At 42.8% G+C, this 15,588-nt stretch overlaps 2 protein-coding genes across 2 annotated transcripts in view; one reads left to right on the top strand and one right to left on the bottom strand.

The window, feature by feature from the left end:
• Positions 1–1,095: 1,095 nt before the first annotated feature.
• Positions 1,096–7,551, bottom strand: LOC139648484 (leucine-rich repeat-containing protein 27-like). Its single transcript, XM_071524622.1, has 10 exons — positions 7,315–7,551; positions 7,003–7,133; positions 6,563–6,621; positions 5,964–6,116; positions 4,407–4,605; positions 3,646–3,786; positions 3,157–3,253; positions 2,409–2,527; positions 1,327–1,453; positions 1,096–1,191 (listed from the first exon to the last, which is right to left on the bottom strand). Exons 1-10 carry the CDS (start codon positions 7,549–7,551, stop codon positions 1,096–1,098), a joined length of 1,359 nt encoding a protein of 452 aa, XP_071380723.1.
• Positions 7,552–9,556: 2,005 nt separating this feature from the next.
• Positions 9,557–15,588, top strand: part of LOC139648485 (serine/threonine-protein kinase 32C) — a gene marked incomplete at its 3' end in the record, with an annotated part of 43,049 nt that continues 37,017 nt past the window's right edge. The window contains exon 1 of the mRNA XM_071524623.1: positions 9,557–9,638. Within this exon, the coding sequence (XP_071380724.1) occupies positions 9,557–9,638 (82 nt within the window). The remainder of the gene's footprint in view (positions 9,639–15,588) is intronic.

Genomic DNA, 15,588 nt, shown 5'->3' on the forward strand with positions numbered 1-15,588 from the left:
AATGACGCCATCACCCCCACCAAGTCAATTACAACAGTACTGCCACCGCTGACATCACACACACAGTGTGAGAGGAGCAAAAATCTCTGAAGATAAGGCCTACCCTTCCTCCGACTCACTTTGAATTATTTGATACCATTCAGTATTATGGCCTTTTATATGTAGAAAGCCTCAACATCTCGCAGTGAGAGGCTCATAGCGGTTTTGTTAAACCTAAAAGCACCACTACACTGGTAAACGGTCAACATAAGCAAGTTCCAGTATATAATTGTAACAGTGATGTATAGGTAAATAACAAATCTGAGTGAAGTGTTATCTCCAGCCAGAAGGCAAACAACCACGGATATGAACTACATGTTTTATATCTTACAATATATTATAAAAACATTAATTTATGCTTTTCCTCAAAATGCCCTATCCTGATATAACTTCTTCACTTTGGCACTACTTGTTATGGTGTAACCTCCATTAAGAGTTTAATTTGTAAATATTTACGTCCGGCTAAAAAGGAGGGTCTCTATGCTGAAAATAAATGGTGGATAAACTGAGTTTAGGTGGGTTTACCTTCCACTACATCCCTGATTGTAATGTTACCATTTTCTTATTTATGTCCCTTTTGGAATTCAGATATTTTGAGCCTTGCTTTAGGCCTACAGTGATTAGCATTATTTGATAATCCAATCATCATTTCATGAATAAGTAACAATTGATTTTGTTAGCCATACATATTTAAGATAGAGGTTAAACAACAAAGAGGTTTATTTGTGAAAATGGTAAACATGATCACTTTTTGTATAATGCATAGAGTTCATGTGTAAAGAAAGAAAGAAAGAAAGAAAGAAAGAAAGAAAGAAAGATAGATAGATAGATAGATAGATAGATAGATAGATAGATAGATAGATAGATAGATAGATAGATAGATAGATAAGCACCATTCTGAGGAAAAATTCAAAGCACTGTAACAGACTTGGGATCTTTACTTTTAAGATATTGTGGGCATTTCAATGAGCAATCATGAAATAATCACTGTTCATCATGGGTTTTGAGTGTGAATCAAATACTACAATGGCAGGACGTATAAAACCGCTTCACTTATCAGGGAAACTTGGTGTCTCCAGTGAAGGCACTGAAGCGATATTCAATATCTCTTTCTCGTTTCCTCTCCAGGAGCTCAGCTTGCAACTTCCTCGTCTGTGAATCAAAAAACGAAACAAAAAAAGAACCCTGATCAATCATCCACGAGTTCAGCTCATTATTGAGGATTTGTATGAGATTTGGTCTATTACAGTACTATTACAGCTGGTTATATGACATGGTAGAGCAGACCTCTTCCATGTCTTGCTCTGCTGCTGCGGTCTCCTCTGCCGCCGTGCCCCTGGGCTTCCTGCGTCTCTCCTGCATCTTCTGGACGTGGGCACGGATCCGCTGCTCCAGCTCACGGTCACGGGCCGCTCTGCAGGCCCACACAGGTCAAAGGTCAACATTTCACACTTTAGGACCGAATATCAGTCGAGTTGCTTAGGTTTGTCCTCTTCTGGTGTCATGTCAAATGCTAGTATAGCCTTCAATGTACCTAGTCAGTATCCATATGGGAGTGGTGGTGGACTAGTGGTTAGAGATGCAAGCTTGTGACTGTTTGTTTGCAGCTCAGTTAAGATTTATCCTATCAATGAAGACAGAAATATCAAAGATGTACTATCTAGTCTGGTTTACTGCATACTTAAGGTGCTAATCTGTGTTTTTTCACAGGCCAAATGAACAAAGAAAACTGCTGACATTCCACAGTGGTTGTACAGTCTCTCTCTCTCCACTAGGTGTCTCTAGCCTTCCACTTGAGTGGGCCACAATTGTGTTTTGCATATACAAAACACAACATAACGTATACCATTTGGTGGACACTTTTATCCAAAATGCCTTACAATACCGTGAGGGTGTACATTTGAAGCATTGGTGGCCCAGTGGGAATGGAACCCTGATAAGAGTAAGGGTCTAGACCAAAGATCTGTGTTGTTCTTGTACCATGTGGGTCAGTATGTACTGTCACTTTGGAGGTTATCTATATGCTGCATATACAAGATATTAGGGACACTCACTCTTTTCATGAAGTACACTGATGGGGTAAATCAGGTAAAAGCAATCATCCCTTATTGATTTCCCTTATTGAATCTATACTAATCACAAAGGAGGACATGTAGATACAGAGAAGCAGACGAGTTACAGGAGGATTTCTAAGCTTTGAGACAACTGAGATGTGGATTGTGCAAAAGGGAGCTGCAGCTCAATATCAGGAGTCATGTCCCCAATATTTTGTATATTCAGTGTTTGTCTGGCAGCAATGCCACCGTGACAAATTCAAAAAAAAATGTCCCCGGCCAATGAAGCAATTCTGTTTCTGATTCTATACTTACCTGGCCTCCTCACTCTCCTGGGCCCAGTAGGACCTCTGCCTCTGTGACCTCTGGGGAGGATCACTGCTGTCAGCTCCACCGAGCTCAGAGTCTGCAGCAAACAGAGTCCTTTCTGGATCCTGCAACACAGACAGGAGTTCTGTATTCTCAAGCTAAATGGTATTTTGTTCTTGAATGCAGAATCCGTGAACATACAGGACAGTGTAGGGTTGACTTGTCCTATACAGCCTACAGCTGCTGGTTACCTGCAGTGTAACAGCCTTATTGTGCTACCAAAGGGGGTTGATCAGTGGATGTTTACATTGATTTTGCTGGTTGAAGAATCATGCATCTGTGTTTTCTACACTGTGTGCATGCCTGCATGTTTACCAGCAGAGGTTGGGCTTCAGTAGCTATGCGTTGCTGCTGTGGGATGACTGATTCTACTACACATTTGTTGCAGAGCGCTCCATCACTAGCACTGGCATCTGTTGCTGTGCCAGAAAGCAGCCACCGCAACTGAGTATCTGTCTTTTTCCCTGTCTGCTCATCAAGGATGGAAAGACATCGATTCTAGCTAAACTCATTTATCAGCAACTTAGAAGAATGTGTTATCTTATGTGCCAATTTGCCATTGATTGTCATTGTCTTTGAGCCTTTGTCACAGAGGTGGTGCTGTACTGCCCCCTTGTGGTTAGCAGGCGAACTGCAAGTAAATTCAAACCATCGCATAGAGGCAATTTAGGTGAATTTCCTCACACATACACACCTCTTGTCTCCTTTGTTTTTCCTGCTTGTACTCCAACATTTTCCTCTCCTGCATGTTCTTGGCATGCGTGCGCCATTCCTGCAGAACCTCCTGGTGCCTATAGGAGTGGGAAGGACAGGCAGCCAGATAATCACTACCTTAGAATAGACTTTTGCCTTTACATTTTTTTTGCCATTTTTAACCTGTAATGTTTGGGACTGAGGTTAGGAAGAGCTGAATGTGCTGCCTGTCTTTACATACCCCTTATGGGCATTGGATTTTGCAGACACACTATATTGATCCCTCACTGTCTGGCACTTCGGCAAATGCCAATTAGTCACAATACAGCCCTGCTTTCTGAAACTGCAAGGTAAAAGAACATTCTCTCTTACTTGGGGTGTTACCTGGGGCCAAAATACTCAAAAATAATGATTAGGATGTAGCGGGGCAGTCAATAGGTTGTCTACTGAGCTGAAAGCTTCATAGCGACGGCTGCAGAAATCTACTTACTTTCTTCTCTGTTCCAGAACAGTCTGTTTCTCTTTCAGTTCTTTCATGGCAGCCAGTCTCCTTTCTTCTGACCTCTTCCAGCGCTGGATGTCAAACAGAGGGAGCTCGGGAATTACGTTGGCCTTGGTAATCTCTTTTTTTCTGACAAATAAATCGAAACAAAATGCTTTATTTTTATTGCTCTCCTGAGCTCTGAGTCCCAGCGGAGACAGCCTGGGAGATTTTTATCTCTCGGTCTCCTCCACAGAGAATGTCATTAAAAAGTTTTATGCCATCCCTGTCCAAGGCACTATACAGTATACTCTGCCCTCCAGCACAACTTCAGACCTCAGCACTAAAGTTCTCTCCTGAAACCAAACAATATACCTCTACTGTGGATAGATGAACCAATAACACTTTCAGTTTAGTATGCCGAAAGGATGGTAAGATTGGGAGTTCTGGGTGTATTTTTCTAGGTGTGAATAGCTGAAGTACTGTGTTAAGAACAGGCCTCCTCCATATTGTCCTTCATTTGCACAGCTGAACAGGTGAAAACTGATCCATGCCCAATAGATATCTAATGCCATCTGGATATGAAGCACAAAAAACAAGGGCATGGCCAAAAAACCCCTCAAACAGGACAACCTGAATTAGAAAACAGGTCATTTTAATGTCTCTGTGCCCTATTCAATATATTTTATAAATGCAACTCACAGTTGTGCCTTGACCTGTTTTTTTTTTAATTTTCACCTCAAAAAATCCTTCATTTCTTCTATATTTACCTTGTGATAACAGGGAGAAGGTTTGTGTCACCGCGTGCTGTCAGGGGCCCGCAGCCCAGCTCAGCCCGGTCCAGCAGGATCATCCTGTGTTTGAGCTCCCTGAACCTCTGCAGCTCGTCCTCGTCCACCGACTCCTCCTGCTCCTCCACGCTGGACCTCACCAGCTCCGACAGCTGGAGCTTCTCCACCGGAGGCATGTCTGCCAACAAAACAACCACAACAGCCTCAAGCATGACATGGAGGTAGCCAACGCGGGGAAACTACCTTTGGTGTCTACAAGCCACATTTGCTGTTTTGGTTTCTTGTCAGAGTTGCTGGTAGAATATAGTGTTTTCCAGTGTTAAGACTATTATTTGGAGTTGAGAATTGATGATTGACTCAGAGACATGATATGGCTCTGGTGTTGGGTGTTCAAAACTATCTCAGTGTTAAATTAATGGGTGTGGACTATACTGTAAACACTGGTATAGTGTAGCTGTTTACACTCTCAGAGTTAAATTACCACTGATGATTTTATTGTGTAATTTCCTGCCCTGTGGTATTGGCAAAATAGTTTAATTCCACTATGTTTACTGTGCATAATTGAGCAATAGCACTGAGTTGAAGTAATAACAACATCACTGTCATATCTTATAACAATGATCAAATTGGGTCTCTTAGTAAGATGGATATTGCAGGATAAACCAATTTAATAAAGTAAAGCATAATTAAGTATTGGTAGCAGGTTGGGAAATTAACACCACCGACTGTGGTGTAATATATTTTGGAGATTCCATTCTAAAAATCTGTTGGCTTGTTGAATAATATATGCGACTTTTTATAGTATTAAACAAGTAATATTACACAGATAAGTAACTCAATATAAGTGTTATCCAACCCTTATTCAATTCTAGGAGGATTAGACTGAAAGCTAAATATTCCACGCCACCACAGGTCTAAATGGTTGATGACAATGCAGTATTCAAATCTGGGATGACCATCACTAAAGATACCAATTAATGCCTTCGCATCGACCCAGTGACAAAAACACAATGTCTAATACGATGGCAGATTTGGCCTCAGAAGACAAGGGCCCTCTCTTTGTTAATAACCTTGTAGACGGAGAGATAAATAGGTGGACTGGGGCGTTTGGCTTTGCTCAATGTGCAGCAGCAGCTTCTCCTGTGGAGGGCTGTCTCGGGCTTCTCACAGTGATTAGCTGCAGACAGCGCCGGGTGACAGAGAGCCCCGTTAGGAGCCCACAGGTTATCGATCATCTTCATCTGGCTAAAAATATTACAGAGCTGGAACAGGGAACAAAAAAAAAAAAAAAGAAGAAAAAAACAGAAAAAAAAGAAAAGGGAGTCAGCCGACTGGCACGCGCCGTCTCCAAGGGAACAGAAGTCACACCAGTGAAGTGGAACCAGGGCAAGGAGCTATTTTTGTGGCCAGCCTTCCTTTCTTTCACAAAAAAAGAGCAGATGGCTGGGACGCGTTCAGCGGGCGGCGCGCATACTGAACACCTTGCCGCCGCTCTGCGAGTCGAGTCCAGGTGGGACGGGCCTCCCTTTCATTCACCTGGACGGGAACGCCGGACGCTGAGCGGCCGCTCGGCCATGGCGCTCCTCAGGTGCTGGAGGATGCACGGGAGCCCCCGGTGCACGATGTCCCGCGGAGGGAAACCGATGGGGCAGTTCCTCAGGTTCAGGGCTTTGAGGGTAATCACATTTCCTAGGGCAGAGGAGAAATGAACGCCTCAGCACTATGGTGACGCGTTACATTTTCCGCATTTAGCTGACGTACAATGAGTGCAACAGTAGAGCAAGGTTACATTCCTGGATCGCCACCATTAGCAGGAACATGTAAGAGAGAAGTGCTGGGAAAAGAAACCAAATAAAGATGAGGAGAGAGCAAAATAACAGCTAAACAGAAGGGATTTTTTGTGTTTGAAGCAGGATTGAAGGATTCTACCTTAAATGCCTTCCTATCATCTAACTACTGCTTATCATCTGCAAAAGTTTTCAGAATACGGCATGTACCATAGATTTAAAGATATTTTGCCCATGATGGCTCCTGATGCTGGAATCAAAGTCAATCAAAAGTCAAAAATCAAAAGTCTGTGTGTTGTTTCAAAGAGTAGAGAACTCACACACTGGTAGAAGTGACTGAAAACTCACCCAGCTCTGGTGGAAGTTCTGAGATAGGATTCCCTTCCAGCAGTAATGTTTTCAGAGATCTGAATGAAGCGATTCACAAATTAATGGATGATTACAAAGGCTCTGAAAATGTCTGTTTTTCAAGGAGCACATTTGATCCTAAATTGGAAAATGTAAGCGCACAGCAAATGCCTAAGAAGTCATAGAAATACCCAGAAATAACTAGTTTTACTTTGAATATTAAGTTGCACATGTATTCCTTTTTTTTATTCTTCTAGCTAACAAGAATTTATTTTTCAGAGCGTATGCTACTTAAATGGCTGAACCCTACTTTAAGGTGATATCATCAGTATTAAACACTGCTCATAAATGAGACACAGAAACTGGTTACTTGCAGTAGCCTACAGGTTTGGAATAACAATAGGTCTATATTTCAAAGAGCCAGTGCATAAGTAGCTTACCTGTGCAAGCCAATTCCTGCAGGAAGGGAGGCAATTTGGTTATTTCTGAGGTCCAACCACAGCAGGTTGGGCAACCTGGTGAACATGGAATCCGGCAGACTGGATATCTGATTGCCTTCAAGATATAAATTCTTAAGAGAATATAATGAGATAGTTAGAAAAGATAACTGATTGCAAAATATGGTTTAAAAGACAAATTTGCAGACTTAATGTTCTAATGGAAGTGTTATATATTGTTTGCTTGAAGCTAAAGGCAGCATATTCAGCTGAGTGGGTACTGGTTGGTGAGTGTACAGTGAAGTCCGAGCTGACCTTTAGGCTGCTATTTTTCAAAATACTTTCTGCAACATCTTCCAGCTTGGTTCTGCTCAGAAACAGAGTCTCTGGTGCAGAGTATTGAGTGAGTTCCTTGGGCTCAGCCTCCTCAGGCGGCATGTGGGGGGTCTGTGGTTTCAGGCTCTGCACTTTGTCTGCATTGTTCCCACAGTCGAGGCTCAGTTGCAGGGCAGGAATCTCCTCTTCCTCCAGGGAGGACATGGTAGATGTCATATTGGGGTGTTTAGCGTATACGGACCAGGATCATTCTCATCATTCAGAGCCCATTATTCATGTCATTTTGCAGTGGCATCATTCTCCCATGGTGTCTGAAAATATGACACTTCATGTTAGTTTAGCCACATTCAGAGAACCAGCTTTCCAAAGCTTGATATAAACAAGGAGTCATTTCCCTGTAACATTCTAAAGCTAATGCTGCTGCTACCTAGCTAATATTAGCAAACAGTTCAACCACTGATAGCTACAGTGCAACTACTGAATTAACTGACCTGGAATGAGTCATTTTACTCTTAACCTGGGAGCGTGTTGACAATTCGGTATCTACAGGGAGCGTGTTAGCAAGTCAATATCTACGAAAATTGTAGCTAAAACGAACATTAAGCTTTAGCGTTAAATAGGAAAAAGTTATGCTAACTTGTAGCTACCATCTCACGAGTAAGGTACCGTAACCATAGCAACCAGGTCAACATCAACTACGGCAACTGTCTATGTGCAAACAAGGCGAACATGAATCTCTAAAAAAAAACCCACAACAACGGATAACTTCAATTGGGACTGTGTTTGTTAGGAAATGATTAATTTTAATTTGTAAATTGGTGACTATACTGCATCAGGTAGTCTAGCCAAGTCATTGATTGTTTGTTGCATCTGTATACGTAAGCAGATCATAAGCTAGGCCATATGATGTCATGAGAAATAGTAGATAATGTATTATTTTGAGAAATCATAACAGAGCAGCAACAGGAGCACATTGTGTCCGTCCGGTCGGGGGAGATGAAGTGTTAAACCCCTTTTCCCCCTCAATGATCCGGCACCACCCACCCATGTTCTAATGAGATTGTGGATTGACTGAGCTACAGCGCCACTTCCTCTGCTAGTACTAGTCGGTGGAAGCCTCCAGCCTGTACGGTGTATGCAGGCTTCACTTAGAGAGGCTGTTCTTAAATCTTGATATGCATGACAGTCAGTGATACAGAGCTACGTCGACTACTGTCACTGGCCGAGAACTGCCACACTACTCTCATTAGTGTCAAGTCACACAGAATTAAACAATAAAGGTTTCCGGTCAGAACTTTCAAGATAAAAGCCTTATTAACAAACACGTGTTGCGGCGTTTTAGAATAATACAAAGAACCAACCTGGAAATAAATACTATACTCGAGGAGGAATCTGGAGTAAATAAAAATAAATGTGTTGTGTTTTTTTTCTCCCAAAAAAGGCTTTCAGTCGATGTAACATGCCCCCTAGCATCCATTATGTGGCTAAAAGGGGCTACTGTTTTTTTTTTTTTTTTTTGTTTTAAAACATTTTGTCTTTTAACATTAACATTGATTGCTTCGCTATATTAGCATTCTCGCTAGTTAGCTAGCGGCTAGTGGCTAAAGATACTTGTTTGTTCAGGTTAACTGAGCAAACAAAACAATATTTTTGAGATATCACCGTTTTCTAGCCTGGTATAAACTATTACCATTTTTAGTGAATGGCCAATCCTACAATGGACCTCCGTGGTGGCGTCAGTTGTGGTTGTGAGGGGACTGCAAAGCCTCTACTACAAAATTATAAAATTAGTTTTTTAGGCTTTTATTCTCAAGGCAAGATCGCGGGACTTCCTGTTTTGTTCTGGCTTACTCTGTGTAGCTTGACGCATCTCTCACTCTCAGCCCCGACAACATAAGTCTCTCGGTTTGGCTGGCTGGCTACGGAAGACAACTGAACACCACCAATACCGAGTGATTTTTTAATCTCCAGCTGCAACAACCCTAACAGTCTTTGTTTTAAATTATTTTACTGTCGATCCGGTACCTGCTACACTTGGTCTTCCCCGGTTCCTAGAGACTTTAAGTCGCCGTGACTAAATTTTCGAGGAAATAAATAACGGACATAACGGGAATAACAGGCACGGGTTGGGAGACATGTATGATTACTATTAATTACGGAGGGTGTCCAACACAGAGCTGTAGTTTCTCTTCAAGGGGCGAGGAATGCAATCTGAGCATCAATGTTTCACTGGGGCAAGTGGAAGAAGAGGATGGGAGCCAATAGTTCTTCAAAGAGACCAGTTTTCGATGAAAAGGAAGATGGTAAGTGACAGAAAGTGGAGCGGGGGAATGGGGAGAGGTGGGTTCCCAGTAAACCCCTAACGAAAAATGACTAGAATATTCCTTCAGGGACTTACAGTCTGTGGTTCTTAGCAGTGAGTTTATCGTGACCTTTTCCTACTTTGTGGTATCTTTCTAATCTCCTAAGGTATAACTATGTTCCCATAGGGACTGAGAGTTTTGCTGTGTGATACCGAAGTTGTCGAAGTTTCTGCTTGGAAAGGAAAATGTCAAAAAAGAACACTTGCTGTTTAGGCTGTTGGGAGTTCATCTTGAAATTGGAGTCAAGCTGCTTACATTTAACAAAGGCTGTTCTTGTGGAGGGAAGAAATGCCTTGCTTGAGTTGCTTTGTAGCTTGAAGCAGAGGTTGGAGGTGTGATGCCCAACTTTCTACTGAGAACTGCTGTCTGTCAGTTTTATCATCCATAGGCTATAACGATAGGAACAAAGCAACTCTAAAATGTGTATTGTCATCACAGCTTTTTCTGATAATACTGGATTACATAATAGCATATAAAGTTTCCAATTCAACCTGTTTTAGCCTATGGGCAAATGCACAGAAACGAATATCTTTTTACAATGCAGAAACAGCAGCATTACCACCGATATTATGGGGAGAAATATCTGGTGCTCATACTTAAAGAAAATCTATGCATGGCTGATTGAACTCTTTGAAATGTGAGGCATTGAAGTCATCGAGTTAATTGCATAATTAAGACAAGATTAGTGCCATGCATGGAAGTAATGTTAATTCACGATAGCTGTCAGTGTATGGGAAATAAGCCTCTTGGAAGTGCACCAAATATGCTTAGCACTGAGTCTTGAAGCTTCCTGATAGACTGAAAAAAAAGAAAAGAAAAAAAATCCAATGTTGCTGTAGAGTTATCTCAAATGAGCCCAGTAAGTTAGAGGCACAACTTCTGTAAATGAGGTCACTTCACTGCAGGGTTGTGGTCATATGGTGTGTCTGTGTGTGTGTGTGTGTGTATGTGCTCATGTTTAGTACACGTGCCTACATATTTATTTACAAAACTAACCTAATTAAGCTTCCAGCAGTTTTGTCCGTAGCATCCAAGAAAAAAACAACAGATTGTTTGTCAAGGGGAGTGGGCAGTGAAAACAGGTAGGAGTGGCCCTACAAGCTATGCAGTGTGTTCTCACCCTTGTTGTAACGGTTGTTCAAAGACAAGACCCAGATGAGTGTGTTAAGGTTCAGAGAGGTGCGCTTGACCAGGCATTATGGTTTCCTTTCCTGGTGATGAATGGAGGAACCTTTGAGGCTCGGGGCTGAACCTCTCAAGGCTGAGATGGCTCGTTTCTCTGCTCCACCCGCGCTCAGTGTGAAGACGGAGCCCCTATCATCTTTATTATTGTCCTCCATCATGGATGGAGGGCCGTTTTCATAGCCTCATATCATTGATATGAGGCAAGTGCCGCTTAAGTATAGCCTGTGAAACACTAATGACTGCTCTAACCCTGCTTCCATCTCCGTTGCACTCCACCGTGCCAAGAGTCAATGCAGTTGCATCATCATTGTCATCTTCAGCATCATTGGCATCACTGCCATTACTATGCATTGATGCATAGATTTGAGTCAGCCATGTTCTTGGGTGCAAAGGGGCGTTTGATTTAATTATTCCAACGTTATTATTTCAAGGATGTAGTCTAGTGTGTGTCCCACTCCCTTCATGCAGCACTGAATTACTCCTCTATGCAACACGTAGGGGATGGGGGGCATATGCATTAAAAAGACACCACTTTTCATGTAGGTCTGATCACCTTGCGCACTTGTAAACAGCCGACTCTGCTCGGTTTACTGGCTTTGTAAAGCAGCTGCTGATCATATACCCTGTTCATTTTCAAAGAGCTGCCTGGCGGTGATAACAGGCTCAGCGCTCCATTGTGCACTGCGTTGTGGATGCCGAGTTGGTGTGATGCAGACTCTAGATGACTTTCGCTGCCTGACAGGTCTCTGGGAAACAGTATCTCTTGGCTTCTTGGAAAACAGCATATGGCCTACATTAGGCAGTAATATTAGAGCAGCGTTTGGCTTGAAAGGCTGCAAACATAATCAAGTGGTCAGGTTGATGTCCAGGCGTCGCTGCCAAAAGGGCTTTTTTGGCAGATAGTTTGATTAGCAGAGAAAGGCTATGGAATTGATTGAGGTGCATATCCTTCCTGCACGTTACTGCATTGCTTTTTCCACTGAAACTCTTAAACAACAATGTCTAGGGTGGGAAATTAAAGCCCAAACAATAGCTAAATGCTGGTTAAGCATGTCTACTCTACCAGCCACTTTGTCCGGTAATTTATCATCGTTTGAGAGCTCTTTTCTAATTCACTTTGGCTGATAAAATAGTAAAGGTAAGTGGTGAATTTTGGAAACTGTCAGCCGCTGTAGCCTGTGCACAAAAACCTGAGTATCCTACACATACAGTGTCCTAGGTGAATGTGATGATGAGCTGGTGGCAGTCGTGTGTCCACAATCGCGCCGCTCCACATGAGCTTTACTCCACAAAGTTGTTAACACAGTTGGAGCTGACTGCGTGAGTATAGAGAGACTATTTAGCCTAACTATGAGCCAAGCCCCGAGACAAAGGAGCACTTTACTCTCTCTGAGTCCTCATCTGAACCGGGAACAGCACTGGCATGCCGCTTTTGAAAGAGGGCATTTGTAGTAAGTGCGCTACAGTATTCAGCAGAGAGTGTGGAATAGAGGAATGCCTGCTTTAATTGAGCACGGACATGTACTTTGTGTACTTCATATTTTTGCTCCAAAGGATTTACACAAAGGGTGTTCCTGAGGTGGGCGTGTGTGTGTCTGTGTAGGCGTGTGTGTGTATGTACACATGCGCCCGCCTGCACGTCAAAGTGTGCGCTTGACTGCTCTTCCCCTCAAGGATGAGTGTATAAGGCAATGAAAGCAGATTTGGTTGAGGATAAAGATAGATGCAGAGAGCGATGGCTGATTACTTGCGCTGAATACTGAGTCACTCACTTTCTTTCATCTCTGCAAAAGACTCAATTTCTCTTGCTGCCTTTATTCAACTGAACTGTGTGGCTGCCTGCAGCTACTGGCCTCTCCTCACGGTGGAGGGCTGCTGTAATTGCCCTCACCAGTAACGCAATAGGTGGGGGTTACTGTCGTGGTCATATTGCGGTATCATCTGATCCCTGAGTGTGGCCGCAGTTCAGGCTGTGGTGTATTTCCATTGTAGTACATTGAAGCTCTTCATGTTCAAATGCACAGTTGTTCATTTCCAAAATACTCCATGTCCACTTTGGGAACAGAAACATTAGCTGTAAAATTTCAGTCATTTTTTCAACCAAGGACTAACGTTAACTACTGTCTTTCAAAGTACCATCATTTGTGCTTATTTTGTGCCATCAATCATTTACCTACCTTACCGTAACTCTTCAATTTCTCCACATAGGACACAGCACTTCAGAAAAGCACTTGGCAATGTCTCACATGTACTTTTTGTCCACCTTCCCAATCCATGTAACCTCGTTTGCTTCAGGTTATGCGCAGGAGATGACAGTTGTAGCAGCGCTAGTGCCAGAGTGAAGGATTCTTCAAAGAGATCAGCTCAGCTTGATGCTGAGATGAAAACAGAGGGAAGAAAGGTCGCTCGCTTGGTGTGTATGTGAGTGTGTGTGTGTGTGTGTTTGTTTGCGTGTGTACGTGTGCTTCCGTGCTGGGAGAAAAGGATTAGGACACGGGGAATGCAATTGATGTGGGCCCAGTGGGTCGGAGAAAAGTCTGTGTGTATTCTCTCACACCTGCAGATTCTTTTGTCTTTCCTCTCCATCACTATGTTTTTGTCACTTTCCCTTCCTCTCCATTGGACGGAGTACACAGCGCTTTATTGTTGACCACAAATCCACTCAGCTTTGTCGTTGGGAAATCATGGACTGGATCTGATAAGAAGAGCATCTAATAAAGCAAACAAAAGCATTACCTGTCTGCACTCTTGCAGCAGTAGTTAGATTGATTTAATATTTGCCCCTCTGTTTGGCAGTACAGTTCTTTTATTTATGGAGAAACATATTACTGTTTTCAGCTTCGGCCTACATCTAGCTCAGTCCCACTGCTTCGATTACTGAACTAGATTCATGACAGAGGGAAGACAAGCAACACTCTCGCCTAGCCAATTCCTATGGGAAGCCTGTATGAAACTGTAAGTACATTTTCACTGTGCCCATGCACAGGCAACCTAGAAGCAGACAAAGAGGATGGGAGAGGATAAAGACTGATCCCAAATCACAAAAGCAACACGTTGTTTGACGGATTGACAGATGTAAACTCTTTGGAATTTGTTATCCTGCTCATTACTCACAGTATATGTGTGTGTGTATAGACTGTATGTGTGTATGTGTGTGTTCAAAGGCAGCCCCTCTGTGCAGTGCAGTGAGAGAAGCGCCAGAGACCAACCTTTCATTTAGCAGCCAGTCCAGACATTATTCAGAGATGCCCATTGAAACCAATTAGAGCCTGCTTTCAAATAATCTCAGCATCCCCTGCATAGATTTATATTTGTTTCTATCTATGTCAGTTTTGTTATCATTTTGAAAAAAAATATAGTCTGGTTGACTTGCTGTGTATAAATGAATTCCATAACCAGAGAATATTTATAGGGCTGTGCCATCTTAGTTGACTCATTATTTGGTTTTAATGATTTAAAAACATATTAGATGAGTTATTTTCTACAAACTTATAAACAGACACCACAACAGTATTCTCAAAATGAACCAGCCATCTTTCAGAAACACTAGATCTAAAGGTCAGTTTGCATGATTGCATGTGTTTGCAGGGGGGCAATTCCACAGATTTACTGATCAAATGAACTGTGTGATTAGTCAATAAAATCCCTTGAATAGTTGTTGAAGCAGAGCCTCTTTATTCAAGGACAGCCCTAGACATTTAACTGCTTTTGTAAAGATGTTGCGCTGAATTGCTGTATTTCTACAGTAGCAGTGCGATAATGAGAAGTTCTGAACTGCAAATGAAATGATACATTTGCATTTTTTCATGGCCGTCTAAGATTGGATTTTGCCTGGCGGCTATTTGTAACTCTAAGAGAATGAGGTCGGAGGAAGGTGACTCTGTTCTCCACATCGCTGCGAGAGGACAGGACAGGACGGCCAGTCTGTTGGCCAGGCTTTTGGATGTCACAATACCACATACCACCCACCACCACTGTACTTCTCTAGAGCTTTGAGCTCACTTGTGTTGCCAGAAGGTTTGTCACACTCACTGTGGCAACACACACACACACACACGCATTCTCATTCTTGAAATACTTCTCACTGAATGGCCACTGAAATGTGACACTATTAAATCTGACAGTGGCCCCTCCCTTCCAGCTGCCCATTACGCCCTCGGGGAGTGTATATGCAAACAAAACTCCTTCCCTTCGTAGATCGTAGCTCTGTGAAAAAAAATCACAGTGTCTCCTGCAGGTGTCGAAAGAGACGTGTCTCAGTCGATTGCAAGGCATTGGAAGCAGAGAAAGTTATTGAGGAATCTTGTAGGTGGTTTGGAAATGGGGTTTGGACTCAGGCAGCATGTGAGCGCACACCTGACTGCTGAACTGAATATACAGTACCGACGCTTGTCCTAAATACCTGTGAGGGCTAACAGAAAGTCAGGTGTATCTGGGCCAGAACACGACGTGTCCTGCCTTTGCTCCAACACAGAGCTGCTCGGGGGAGAGAACTAGGCCACAGCATCCATTTCCTCTCTCCCTTAAAACACACACTTGAATGCGGTGTCATACGCGCCGTGCATGCTGACCTTCCACGGCCCGGTTTAAGTACCTCTTCACCTCAAGCGCAGTATCTTAAGTACCTTTTCACCTAAGCATGCCACAAGGGCGCCTAAATAAAGGTATTGTTCCTCCTCTTTCACCTTCACCGCAAGTATTCTGC

The sequence above is a fragment of the Centroberyx affinis genome, unplaced genomic scaffold, assembly GCF_046629955.1.
Source record: "Centroberyx affinis isolate AG114_WGS23_722 - 3 ecotype Tasmania unplaced genomic scaffold, CSIRO-AGI_Caff_v1 ptg001209l_1, whole genome shotgun sequence".
NCBI classification, from domain to species: Eukaryota; Metazoa; Chordata; class Actinopteri; order Beryciformes; family Berycidae; genus Centroberyx; species Centroberyx affinis.